Raw genomic sequence first — 14690 nt, 5'->3', positions numbered from 1 at the left:
CAAAAAGCCGTTTGCTCGCACGCGCCCGTCAGAATCGGCAGGTTAGCGCAGAAGCTCCATTGAATATACTGGGGTAAAATAAATGCTCATATTATAAAGACATGGCTGGGAAAATGTAATTTACTGCAGTGCTTCTTATACAATCTGAGTCCCTCTTTATATCGGATATCACTCAGCCAGTGGAGATCGTTGATTTTTAAAGAAAACAGACCTTAAGCGCACCGATTTTGCAATGGCATACTGTTCGCCGGAAACGATTAACCCAGGTTACTGGCAAATTAAAAGTCCTATTAGCATGCTTCGGCATATACCCTATATGAGATAAACTAAGTTAAAAAGTACTGATGTTTTTTTTTTAATCTTATGTCAAGGGTTTCACATTTGACCTAGTCTGATCCAATATATTGATGCTGATTCAAGGTGGGAAAAAAATGCTACACAGTTTGATATATAGCACACGGTTTTATTAGTATATTTAGCTTTGTGACGTACAGCTTGGGAGAAAAAAAAAGTCACAATGTCATTTCAGCAGTGACATCCCATTGGAGAAAGCTTCATCTCAAATCATTGGTTTTCATTAATGAAAGTGATATGTTAGGAGCCGCCCATGCTGTTTTGAATTAAACAACAAAAATCCATTTTTTAGTCTTCGTTTTCATTCAATCGTTCAGTTTCTTCACATATGTATGTATCAACACTTTTCTAAAGAATTAAAATATTTAGCCACATGTACTGAAAAAAAGTATTCACCGTCATATATTTATATATATATATAACACAATAAATATAAAAAAAGATTTATTTCATATATATTATGGTATTAAAGGGGGAAATGGGTTGCCAATATTTTCACCTAAAAAACAGCAATCATTTACCTGAGGTTTTCACTCTGCTGTTCTTGTCCTCTAATACTTGACGTCTGCACCCGACGAAGGGTGTGATAATGGCTTTTAATCATAAAGGAACAGACGGCCACGTTGTCCCTAACGCTCAGAGAGAGAGAAAAAGAAAAAGATTCATTACAACCAGCCTTCTTCATTTTGTGTATCTGTTGACAGCAGTGATTGGGGTCAATGACGAGGGTCTCCCAGACTGTAAATGCATGGAAATTGCTGCAAGTCCCATTTCCCTTCACTAAAAAAGCAATCAGATCGAATTAAGCAATCAAAAGAAGAAGGGAAGAGAAAAGAAAAGGGGAACATCGACAACAAAAATAAGCGAGAGAGAGAGAAAAATCTCCAAAAATCTGTACATGTAAACATCACACTTCCACTGAGTCCAAAATGAGAAGGAAAGAGACAGTTTCACATTGGTTTTCGGTATACATATAAAATCAGGAGGAAACCGAGACGGGATGGAAAAGATCCAAAGCACCAACAAATCAGAAAAGAGAACAGACAGGGAACCACGTGAATTTGAAAGCAGCTGTACACCACTGTGGTAGAAAAATAAAAGTCAACTTGTCTTTTTTTGTTGTTCAGAGCTATACATCTGATCAAACCAGAGCATTTCGTGTAGTTTAGCAGCAACCATAACCAGCGCCACACCTGAACGCAAAGCCTGAACCCGTATGATGAGCGATGTCTGACCGTTTTTAATATCACAGTAGATCGCGGTACTGCTTGAACGAACAAAACTAAACTAAAAAGGCTCTGAGGTACAAGCTGAAGGGGTTTTCAATACAATAAAGGGACATTAATGACAATCAGTTGTGTTCAGCCCCTTTAAAGGCACGGCGCTAATCAGAAAACAGATTTATTTTTTTAAACAATTTTTTCCAGAACATACAGTACTGAGATAGTCGTTCTTTGGGGTGTGTGTTTGGGGAGATTCAGGCTCTCAGTGGGACTAATACTGTGTCGTCTATACTTTCGGATGTGAGCGTGGTTTTGGCTGGCTGCGTGGCATGTTGACATCCTCGTCTGGAATGTGTAGGCATACAGGACACACGTCACATGTGATGTCGGTACAAAACGGTTCTGAAAAGACCACTTGCGATACAAAAAGAATTACAAAATAATAGTAATCGAGATAATCATAATAAAAATAGGAGTCAGATAAAAAGGTTTTTTTTTTGTTTTCGACAGTGGGCCACAAGGAGTCCTGGGATCTGAGAGTGAGACAGAGATGCTCTGATTATGGCTGAAATCCCCCCTCACTCTCCCGCCCCGGGACGCGCTGCGCTGAACAAGCACACACAGAACACAGAGCATGGAAACAAAACCGTCGACAAGTTTACACCTTGTTCAAGATTGTCGTTTGCCTCGTTTTACAGTTTGTTTGTTTGTTTGTTTTTTCTCAGTAGTGAGCTGGAGAGTTTCTGATGTGTTTTTAAGCGTCTCCACCACACTGATGCGCTTTGCAGTCTCATCTCCATCAGATGTGTGTTTGAAATCCACAGAAGAGTGTGTGAGGTTGATGTGTGATCAGTAGAGTGTGATGGCAGTGGGACTCGTGTTAGACCTCCATGAGAGAAAGACAGATGACCGAGAGACAGAGAATCATCTACAACCTGACCTCTCAACATCAGTGTTTACCAGTGAACACCATGAGAACTATGTGGAAAAGATCATGAGCAGGTGTAGGAGAGATGAACACAACACAGAAATCAAAGAGAGGATGTCTGTATTTGGATGTGCGCAGTATTTTTTTTCCAATTTTTTGTCCAAATATCTAAACATTCTGAAGTCAAGATAAACGACTTAAGATTTAAAATAGCATTAGACTTAAGATATAGCTTTGTTTTCTTCAGAAATAAAAATAAGATTAACTCACACTGCAAAAATATATTAGTTGATTTTACTTTAAAAAGATGATTAAACTTACTGATTTTAATATGATTAGTTGACTCTAAAAAGGGAGTTAACCTGTTGCCTTCAAATTATTAAGTAAATTAGCTATGTGCATAAATATACACAATTAAGTCAACTTAAGTATTCCAAGTAACAATGGGTTTAGTCACTTTTTTTAAGTAAAGTCAACTTGTCGCTTTTTAAAATAATAAATTTTTTACTATATAATTTGGATTGACAGCACATGTACAGCAAATCCTCACAACGCATACAAATGTTTCAAAAATGCGCTGCATTTTCTCACTATGAAAAAAATAAAACGTGCTGCATTTTCAAACAACGTAAACAAATTCTGAAAACGTGCTGATTTTCATACAATGCAAACAAATTAATAAAACATGCTGCATTTTCTCACAACGCAAAAATAAAATAAAATGCACTGCATTTACTCACAACGTAAACATATTACGGAAACGCTCTGCATTTTCACACAACGCAAACATTTAATAAAACGCTCTGCATTTTCTCACAATGCAAACAAATGAATAAAATGTGCTGCATATACTCACAACACTTTTAAATAGCATAGAACACAACAGAAATGTTTCAAGGGGACCCTAAAAAATGACAGACCCGGCTATTTAGGTTATGGATATTTAGGCTAATAAATACTAAAGACACTAGAACCGGGATATTAAAACAAACAAACAAACAAACAAAAAATTCACCTTTCAAAGATCACCTACAACTTTACAGAGCAATATTTACAGCACAGCAGCGTCCATCACGTTTGAGTCCACTTGAAGCATTTTCGTTGCGTTCCAATGTTTTTAAAAGCGCTGTGTGAAAACGCAGTGTGTTTTAAAGTTTTTTGTTTGCGTTGTGGGCAAATGTAGCTCATTTTTGTAAATTGTTTGCGTTGTGAATATTTGCAGCATGTTTTATTCATTTGTTTGTGCTGCAGGAGATTGCAGCACATTTCTGATATGTATGCATTGTGAGGATTTGCAGCACATGTGCTGCCAAACAGATGAAGATCTTTTTTAATTTGCTGGCATTTTTGTAATAGCACATGTTTTCTTAAATTGCAGCACATGAAGCTCTCTCCGCCACCATACAAAATCATGAAATGTATTTTGCTTTAAACTTGTGAAGATATTTGGACAGAAAAACATGTCAAAACACTAAAAGGTGTGTGTGTGTGTGTGTGTGTGTAGGTAAATAGTATTTATACATGCCTGTGCATAATTTACAGCAGTTCTCATTTATGTAAAACAAAACGGAATCATATTTTAATATGTAACTTCAGCATTTTGAAATTACATACAAACTAAACTTCTTAGTAGTTCAATACAAACTATTACAGTTTTTTTTTTTACTGTCAATTCCTACTGCAATACATTTGTTTAAAATACTGGTGTTTAATCAAAATATCTTATGACTAAATGTCTATAACTTATATCACCAATATTCTGATTTTTCAAATACAAAATTGTAATTTCAATTACAAAAAGTGTTATTTAAAGAATATCTCTGATATGTTAGTCCTATGAAGGAAAAAAATGAGGTGATTGACATTACAATTATGCCATGCAAAAATCTTGCTTCTATATATAGAAGTAATTTTCTTTACACATCTCTTATTTATTTTTAAATGAAGATGTTCAAGATGTTCAATATGGACTCTCCCCTAAAAAACACCCTAATTACTCTAGTTCACTTTAAACATTCCGTTAAAGAAGGTAGTCTGAAATGATGAGAGAGGTCAGGGTCTCACAGCGACATTAAACAGATATAGTGAGGCCTCACGCTGTCGATTTTGCATATGTCCTCACATCTATAGCACAACATTCCACTTCACAAATCAAAAGTGGCTGGACTGTGAAGGTCTACCATAAATATAACACATTAAGGAATGATTACCGAACGTGTAGCACTGTGTTGTTTTGAGCGAGGCTGTCAAAAAAATTTGCACACAAATGCGTCTAAAGAGGGCAGTGAAGTCTCTGGTCACACTCACTCCTCATCATCGTGGCTTTCAATCATGCGGTCCCGGTCATCTGATCACGGATGTACTGATTCTGAAGGCTCCTCAGCAGGGGTCATGAAAGACTCTCTGTGTTCGTCGGTCTCCTTTAGGGCCAGAAATAAATGTGTTTGATTATCTTCTGCATTGCGATATCGGTTCTCCATCCCCCACGAGCAGTGCAACCCAATCACAGATCAGCACTGCCTCTGTGTGCAAATGGAGCAAATTACAGTGACATTACTGTCATTCAGTCCCTAAACAAATCTACACTCGCTAACTACACGATTTCAAACCTCTCCTGCTAAATATTCACTTCACTAAAGACCTTGAAAGTGTGTCGTATGCGTGTTCATGTGCGTGTGTGTTGCGCCAAGCTCTTGTGCCAAAGACGATTCGATCCCAGTTGATCGCGAGATTTAAGCACACAACAAATCAAACGAAAACAAACACAAGCAGCCCTCAGTGTTAAATCAAACGCTCGGCAGTTTTTTTTTTTATCTTTCGTTTGGATTTGGCTTCCATTTAGTCTTTTTTTGCCTTGTTTTTGTCGCCTTGAGGTGCTCTGGTTGTGTTTGGGAGGCTTGAGGTTTCAGGTCTGTGGCGTTACGTTGGAGTCCATAGCAGCAGAGTGGATTAATGGCCATTAAGAAAAGTCAACAGATAAAAAGACTAACATCTTCCATTCCGGATCCCGCCTCTCCCTGGAGAGGAACGTCGAGGAGAAATGGAAGGACAGGGGAGAACAGGAGGCGACCCGTACAGTGGGGAAAAAAAAAACAAAGAGAGTGTTGGCATCTGCGAAACCGGTCCCAAAACAAGTCCAGTGTTTTTTCTGCAATCAATACCTTGAATTGGATCGGATATATACTCATATATACACAAGACATTAGGAGGAGGTGGAAAAAAAAATCTGCACTTCAATTACAGAAACCAATTCACTCCCACTCTCTGCTTTCCATGTCCAAATCAGTGGACCGCAAAGTCGAGGACGGACAGGCGATAATTTTCTTCTCCCACATACAGAGAAGGGGACGCTGTGAGAGAGAGAGACGGGCTGAGGTATTTCCAGGTGAGCTTCCACCTGCGTATCTATATGCATAAATTAATGATTCAGAGGTCAGAACGAATGGAAAAGTGCTTCAGGACACAGCGAGTGCTTATTTACAGCAAATACAAAGGTCTCTTAAGTTTTTTCTTCTTTGTTTCTTTCCATTACGCCTCCAAATCAAAAGTGTCTTCATGGAGTTAGTGCTGTCAGGAGGATTGGCCTCCTTTGAAGTAGCTAAAAACAAAGAACATGAGGAATCGATGGCTCTCGGAGGGACGTGGAGAAGGCTTGAAAGGCAGGAGCTTTAGCACTGCAGTGTCCTTCAGAGGTTCCTTTCCACGCTGAAGCCATGAAAGCAGAAGCTGCGTGTTTTCTCTTTAAGAGCCAGATGCTTTTCCTCAGAGAGAATGATGATGATGATGATGGGTCAGTTGTGTGTAGTCGAGAGAGAGAGCGAGAGTGCTGCAGACGGGTTCAGTTCTGTTGCAGTATGAGGTTTTCCAGCTCATCTGCCGATCGCAGCAGGAAGGCCGCAGACTCGCGGTATCCTGCGATCAGCTGACGCACCGCCGCCACTTCTGTATGGCTGAGCTGAGTTGAGGCTCCGCCCCCATTCCTGCCCAGACTGCTGGAGCTGGACGAGGATGAGTTCGAGGCCAGAGATTTCATGCTGAGATCAGTAGGCCCTGAAAGGAGAGAGTAAAATGTAATTACACACATGAAAAGGGATAAAAACACAGACATGGTAGATCTAAGGGGAGGATAAAAAAATATTGATTTTATGATAAACTGCTAACTGCATTTGAATGATCTCGGTATCAATTCTTAAAAACCCAAGACTGCACTCGTTTCAAGCTCTAATCTCAAGTCCCACAGGAAATTATGTCAGTTAAAATGTTATTTTTACTGGAAACAACCAGCATCTGATACTATTTAATGACTCTTTTAAACCAATTCTTTCATTCATTCATTGTCTTTAGCTCAGTCCCTTAATTAATCAGGGATTGCCACAGCAGAATGAACCACCAACTTATCCAGGACATGTTTTACACAGCGGATGCCCTCTCAGCTGCAATCCATTACTGGGAAACATCCATACACTCTCATTCACACACATACACTACGGACAATTTAGTTTATTTAATTGACCTATAGCGCATGTCTTTGCTTTGTGGGGGAAACCGGAGCACTCAGAAGAAATCCACGCAAACACGGGGAGAAAAGAGTGGCTTTATAATTAAGTTTCATAATACTTTACACATTTTTATATTTACAATTAAATTAAAAACTTCATTTCAAAGTTACTTTAGTTAGTTTCGACTGACTTCGCAGATGGTTTTTAGTTGCAATCATTAAAAACTAAATGTAGCAACTGTAATTAATAGTTTTTGTCATGTTATTATGATCAATTTATTTGTAATTTGAGAGGTGAAACATTTCCTGTTTAACTGCTAAAAGTATTTTTTTACTAGCCATGACAATGTGCATTATTTTATTAAAAACAGACAAAACAAATTGAGAAAGCACATCTATGCAAATATTATTAATATTTTATTATATTAAACATTATACAATTAGGCTGTCTAGTTTTTCATAATAATGGCACAATCAGTGTTGCCAGATTGGGTGTTTTCATACCTTTGCGGTTTAGAAATGTAACTTTTTATGCAACTTTAACATAACATAAGTGTGTGCTCCAACGCCATTTACAGTAGTTAGTTGTAACCAGTGGATAGCGCAAACCATGTGGGCCCACACGTAAGAAGAGGTGAAAGAAAGTTGCATCAAAATCTGACTCCCCGGACAAATCTGACTCCCCTTCGCGTGCACGAGCATCAAGCAGCGCCTGCAGTCAAACTCACAGCGGTTTATCATGACACTTTTACTGATAATTTTTCTGTAATTGACAGCAAGAACAAACACAAAAGTATTGTCTGATGGACAAGCAGTACCTAATTATGTTTAAAAGAATTTAAAACGCCAAATAGGACAAATTTATTACCCATTTCGATTCCCCAATACTCTAACATTAAGTGCAGTGTGTAAGTGAGAGGGGGGCAGTGTTTCAATGAGACCTGGTTATGTTGTGGTTCTGTGACTGGTAGTGTTGGTTGCTGTATGGTTAAACATTATGAAAGTTAAAGTAATTAGGTTATTTAGATTTAAATAAAAAAAAAAATTACATAAAATTGCGTTTTGGCAGGCTTTGGACAGCTATTGGGCTGGAAAAAGTCAGCTATATCTGGCAACACTATACAATAAATACTATATACTACAAATTATTACAACAACTGTAAAATTATGTAACAATTTATCAAAGCTTTATTTTTGACTGTAACAGAGCTCCATATAAAATAATACCAATATTAGTAATGGGCTCTATGCACAGCTAAAGTTTTAAAGTCAACGATCAACTTCCGATGAAAGCTTAATGTGACTATTTTTCATTTCATAAGGTTGTTTACAGCATCAATGTTGTAATGTAATTACATTAGATTCAGTTAAATAGACTTAAGCGTTCATTTAGTTGTTGAATTGTAAAACGAGATGAAAGACGGTGTAACCGCTAGCGCCGTAAGTAGCAACAGACTAGTGCAGAAATGCTATTGAAAATACTGGGGTAAAATTAATTGTAAAATTTTAAAAACATGGTGGGGAAATGGAGTTTACTGCAGTGCTTCTTGTCTTAAGCGTGACAATGTTGTAATGGAAAGACAAAAGTCTGAAAATTAAAAGTCTGTGTGCATATATAGCCCATTTATTGAAGCTGGGAAAGTCTATATAGGTAAATTAATGAACAATAAATAATTTGATGCTATCCAAACATTTCAAAACTGCTTCAATGAAAACAAAACTTACTGAGAGAAATATATATATATATATGTGTGTGTATATATATATATATATATATATATATATATATATATATATATATATATATATATATATATATATATATATATGTATATATATATATATATATATATATATATATATATATATATATATATAATTTATTTACATCTTGACAGTACATTTTACCAAATTTTAATATGTCAAATACTATTTAAATATTCTTAACCCTATACTGCACACATTATGATAGATCTATACAAATATTCGACTGTTTTTCTTTTTTTAGAACGGCTTAACTTGACGTGCAGTAAAAAAAAAAATTGGGGAAATTGTTTTTAAGGTAAATAAAATAATACTAATATTAGTAGTTGAAGCTATAGGAAAGCCTATATAGATAAATTAATGAACTATAAATAATTTATTTATAGTTTTATTTTATTTATAATTTCCCATACTTTAATATGCCAAAAACTATATTATTATTCTTAATTATAATAAAAGAAGTTCCAAAAATACCCGTTTATGGCCCCCCTAATAAGAACCATTGCTTAAGCATCATACATTTGTTATTTGTTTGGGTCAGACTTACAAAGGCACATTTTGTATCCTTCACAGCTAAGGCAACAGTGTGATTAAGCATTAATGATATTTTCAGATCAGTTACCGTTGGTCTGTGCAGTAGCTGTGTTCAGAGTCACCGGGTGCTGCATGCTGGCACACAGTCCTCCATAACCGCGGTAGCTGTAGTTCAGGCCTCCATTAATATAGAGCTGGTCCTGGCTGTAGGCTGAGGCTGCGAGAGAGTAAGCGGAGTGGGTCAGTGAGACCGGCTCACGAGAGACCGCCTTATCCAAAGATACCGGCTCCTCCTGGGGGACAAACACACCAATATATCAGACCCGCTTTTTAAATAAAGACACATGAACGTACATAGCAAAGTTATGCAAGGCTCCTTACGTGTGCCTGGTAGACATCCATGCGCATTCTTTTGGCAGCTTTGCGTGATTCGCTCTCGCAGGCGGCTGCTAGGATGTTTTCAGCCATAGCTGAGGTCAGGTGGGGAGGTGTGGGTCGAGTCTGCTGATACACATACACACACAGATACACAAGCACATGCAGGCAGACACACACAGCACAGTTAACTTCTGTGGACTAATTGTATGGGTCATAGTGAGAACATTCTTTTCAATTTGATATGTTAAGTGTGTAATGCTCAGCTGTTTTACTTCAAAGTTGGTTTGTGTTGTTTATGTTAGGGCTGCAATAATTTGATGAAAACTGTTCAAATAATTTTGATATAAAATATGTTTTCTAATATTTTTGAAAAATATGACTCCAGTCACATGACACTTCAGAAACCATTCCAAAATAGTTATTGCTCAATAAATATCACTTCTTAAAATCATCAAAATCTAGATAATTTTTTTTGTTAAATGTGAAACATTTTCTGGTTTCTTTGATTTAAATCTTAATTAATGAATGCTTTTACTTCAGCTTTGATCTATTTAATGCATCCTTGAAAGAACAAAAGAACTTACAACAAACATAAATACTTACTGACTCTAAATCAGGGGTGGGCCAACTCGTTCCTGGAGGGCTGGTGTCCCGCATAAATTATCTACAACACTAATCAAACACACCTGGACATGCTAATCCGTGTCTTCAAGATCACTAGAAATCTATAAGCAGGTGTGTGTGATTAGAGTTGGAGCTAAAATGTGCAGGACACCGACCCTCCAGGACCGCGTTTGCCCAGATCTGCTCTAAATGTTTTAGTTGAACAAAAAGTACACAGTACTGTATGTACAGTTGAAATCAGAATTATTATCCTCCCTTTGAATTTTGTTTCTTTTTTAAATATTTCCCAAATGATGTTTATCAGAGCAAGGAAATTTTCACAGTATGTCTGATAATATTTTTTCTTCTGGAGAAAGTCTTATTTGTTTTATTTTGGCTAGAATAAAAGCAGTTTTTAATTTTTAAAAAAACATTTTATGGTCATTATTATTAGCCCCTTTAAGCAATATTTTTTCCCGTTAGTCTACAGAACAAACCACAGTTATACAATAACTTGCCTAATTACCCTAACCTGCCTAGTTCACCTAATTAACCTAGTGAAGCCTTTAAATGTTACTTTAAGCTGTATAAAAGTGTCTTGTAATATATCTAGTCAAATATTATTTACTGTCATCATGGCAAAGATAAAAGAAATCAGCTATTAGAAATGAATTATTAAAACTATTATGTTTAGAAATGGGTGACGCAGTGGCGCAGTAGGTAGTGCTGTCGCCTCACAGCAAAAAGGTTGCTGCTTCGAACCTCGGCTCAGTTCGTGTTTCTGTGTGGAGTTTGCATGTTCTCCCTGTGTTCGCGTGAGTTTCCTCCGGGTGCTCCGGTTTCCCCCACAGTCCAAAGACATGCGGTACAGGTGAATTAAGTAGGCTAAATTGTCTGTAGTGTGTGTGTGTGTGTGTGGATGTTTCCTAGAGATGGGCTGCGGCTGGAAGGGCATCCGCTGCGTAAAAATGTGCTGGAAAAGTTAGCGGTTAATTCCGCTGTGGTGACCCTAGATTAATAAAGGGACTAAGCTGACAAGAAAATGAATGAATGAATGTTTAGAAATGTGTTAAAGAAATCTCTCCGTTAAACAGAAATTGAAAAAAAAATTAGGAGGGGGGCTAGTAATTCTTACTGTATATGTACAAACAATAGTGTGCACATACAATTTTTATGGCAAGGTTTTCTGAAAAAATTTGACAAAATGATGGACATTATGTCTTGTTATATTGTGAATACAGCACAATTAATAAGTGTTAACATTTTAAAAAATGTGGCTATACATTTCGTTGAATACATTTCCATAACACCTCTAAATTCATTCTAAAATTTGGACAAATGAATTTCCTCTGGTAAATGTGACTAATTTTATCGACTTTTATACACCGCATTATTTAATGTGCATGAAAACAGAAACATATTAATTCAGAATGTTTGCTTTATAATTAAACAAAACTACAATCTAAAAATATGTTAATAATAATAAATAAGTTGTAATGAAATATGGACAAATAAACAGCTTAAAACTGAGTTAAAAATGTATTTAAAAACCTTTCATTACATTTCCCAGTATCTGCAATGTATAGTATTGACCACCAGGGAGCAATATAAGCCATCTAACCATCGCAGAAGGGACAGCTCAGTTTAGCAGTGCATGTACCTCCATGCCGTTTTTCTTCATGCGGCGGCAGGATTTGAGGTAGGTGCGGATGCGTTTGCGAGCGCGCTCCTGAAACTCCGGGAACTGACGGCTGCAGGACTCTATAATGGCCTGGATCTTCTCTTTAGGCTGTTTAGAGATTGGCACCATCCGGTCCAGATTCTCATCCACAAAGAGACGTACAAACATCTAAACAGAGAACGAAAAAACAGCTCAATTTCAACAAATGAAATCTTTTAAATGTGAAATGTATTGAGAATTTGCAGTTTGACTCATGATTCAAAAGGCCATGACAGACCACATGGTTTACAAGAAGACTGTACAGCTCTTTATGCAGACTTGAATGACTACTCACATTGAAGGCCTTCAACCGCTCTGGATCCACTCCTTCGACATCATTGATCTTATCGCTATCGTCGTGGTCATCATGGTCATCGTCATCATCATCTGCCGCCTGAGAGCGACCGACAGTCAGATCCTCAGCACATATCTCCATCTTTATCGAATCATAGCTGCCTGAGCTGTATTGAGGAGACTACACAAACACACAAAGGAACCAAGGTAAGCCATCTGTGTGCCAGAGCCAATAGACGCCTTTCAAAGGAGGACACGGACTGAAAGATGTATCAGAAAGTTGATGTGTATTATGATGAAAAGATGAAAACCGATTCTTCAAGGTCTAACCGTCTTATTTAGACGTTCTTGGTGCCCAGCTCTGCGTTTCAGATTGAGAATCCGCTCATTTGAAAGAAAGTTTTGAGCTCTTCTTTTTTACAAAAACAATACAATTAAAAAGGAAGACGGAAGCAATAAAGGTTGACCGTGGAAAGGAGGAATGAAATGAACGTTTCTATTCAGACCGGAGCCTTGCACTGAGTGTTCAAACCTCTTCTGCTCTTCAAGCTGAATGGAAAACGCTGCACTGCCAAACTAGCTAAACCAATGAATGAGGCTTAATTGAGCTCCTTTCACGACTGTTGGTTCAACTGGCTTTGTACGCGCAAAACAACTCACAATATGTTTTGTGCAAAGGGTGAAGGAAAAGTAACAGTGGCAAGTGTGCAGATACTGTATTAATGAGAAGTCAATCCATAATAAAGTCGAAAGTTGTTACTAAATAAAAAAAAAATTCTGATGCCATTGAAAGGTGATTACCAACAGCATGGATGTTATTTTGATCACCGTTTTAGCATAAGCAAATGTATGTACCTTGTTGTTGTAGTCCCTGATGTCTCTGTCAAGGCGCAGCTCTGTGGATTTGGGGTATTTTCTGCGCAGCTCCTCTGTGTGTTCGGGGGTAAAGGTTGCCAGCATGGCGGCAGCAGTGGGCAGAGCCTGACTCAGTCTGTCACTGAGGTTGACGGGTTGCTGGTCCTCTGAGGATGAGGATGAGGAAGTGGTGCTGAAGTCGAGTGGTGCTGCGGTGCTGTTTCCGTTAACCTCTGCGTATGAGCCCGATCCTGGTCCTGTACTGTCATTCACACCAGCCGCGCCGACCGAAGGAGGAGTCAGTGTACGAATGCCATTGCCACTACCACTTTCAGAAGATGAGTCATCTGAAAATACACACAATATTAAGCTAAATTAGTTTTACAACACACTGGACAATAAAATACATTATTATATAGGATAGGATATCAGGATAATTTCTCCAAAATATATTATCATTAGCTTCCTAAACATTCAATTACTGGTCAGAAAAATAGGTGGCTATGACCAAAACGTTAAATATCGAGATCCTCAAACAACTAATACAAAATTCAATTTGTTCCTACAACCTTTGTGCAAATGAACAAAGTAATTGTTTACTTACAATTGTTTTATTTGAGGGGGAAAAAAAACGTATTTTAACACACAAATAAACTGCTGGTCATATTTTACTGTGTGTTAAATGCATTCTGCTCCAAGCAAATAGCTAACAGCTCAATTTTTTTTGCACAGGAAACTTTTGACTACAAGTGCGATTACTATTTGTTGCTGTCTTGGATTTTTTTATGTGACCAATCTTTTACTGAACAGTTGGAAATAATCTGGCACACATTGTTATAGACAAGGTTAGCAACCAACTGCATTTTCTATTAATACCACACCACACCCACCTCACCCTTAGCGAAAATGATAAATAATTAAACAAAAAAGGAAACAAATCAGAGCCAAAAACAAGAAAAGACAAAAATTTGTATAAAAAAAAGTTACAATACATATAAATAAATAAAATAAAAAATAAAAATAAAGTAAAAAAAATTAAAATAAATTTACCTCTGTATTTAACTTCTTACAAGAACACTTTTAACAAAGATAGATACATTGGACTTTTACACATACAGTAGGTTAAATAAAATGAAAAGAAAAAAATCACAATAGCATATCTTTTATATTAGTTATTGCATGTATCCATGAAGTAATAGTTTTTGCCAAAGCGCCATGCATCCTTGCCACAGACAGTTCCATATTTGCAATGTCCAAGAACATATATGTTGCTGTCTTGGATGATGACCCTTTTAACGTACATATTTTATGATTCCCCTTGCCAGGACTTCTTCTTGTCATGCTAACAATGTTAGCATGCTAATGTACTACACAGGAAGTACTAGTAACATCCACAGATGAAAGTCAGGCTGTATCTGCATGCAATACGAAGTCTGTTTTACCAGATGGCAGCTGATAGAGTAACAGTGCTATTTACACTGTCCAGTTTAACAAGCTGGAGGTATGAACAGGGCCGTATTTAACCAATAAGCAAGATAA

General features: G+C 37.2%; 1 protein-coding gene across 18 annotated transcripts in view; it reads right to left on the bottom strand.

Annotated features, from left to right (window-relative positions):
• Positions 1-442: 442 nt before the first annotated feature.
• nol4lb (nucleolar protein 4-like b) overlaps positions 443-14690 on the bottom strand; it is a 205818-nt gene continuing 191570 nt past the window's right edge. For 4 of the 18 annotated variants that reach the window (XM_087306217.1, XM_087306218.1, XM_087306227.1 and 1 more), the window contains 7 exons: positions 13152-13498; positions 12298-12477; positions 11943-12131; positions 9683-9805; positions 9390-9594; positions 876-6555; positions 443-610 (listed from right to left, as the gene is read on the bottom strand). In XM_087306217.1, the coding sequence (XP_087162343.1) occupies positions 6344-6555; positions 9390-9594; positions 9683-9805; positions 11943-12131; positions 12298-12477; positions 13152-13498 (1256 nt within the window). In that variant the 3' untranslated portion in view covers positions 443-610; positions 876-6343. Of the gene's footprint in view, positions 6556-9389; positions 9595-9682; positions 10323-10468; positions 12132-12297; positions 12478-13151; positions 13499-14690 lie in introns of all 18 variants that reach the window. The other 14 variants (XM_087306219.1, XM_087306220.1, XM_087306233.1 and 11 more) reach the window with 8 other exon arrangements.

This window comes from Danio rerio, chromosome 23 (assembly GCF_052040795.2).
Source record: "Danio rerio strain M-AB ecotype USA chromosome 23, GRCz13ab, whole genome shotgun sequence".
Lineage (NCBI taxonomy): Eukaryota > Metazoa > Chordata > Actinopteri > Cypriniformes > Danionidae > Danio > Danio rerio.
Note: the sequence above shows the minus strand (reverse complement) of the source record. Positions and strands in the feature narration are given on the sequence as shown.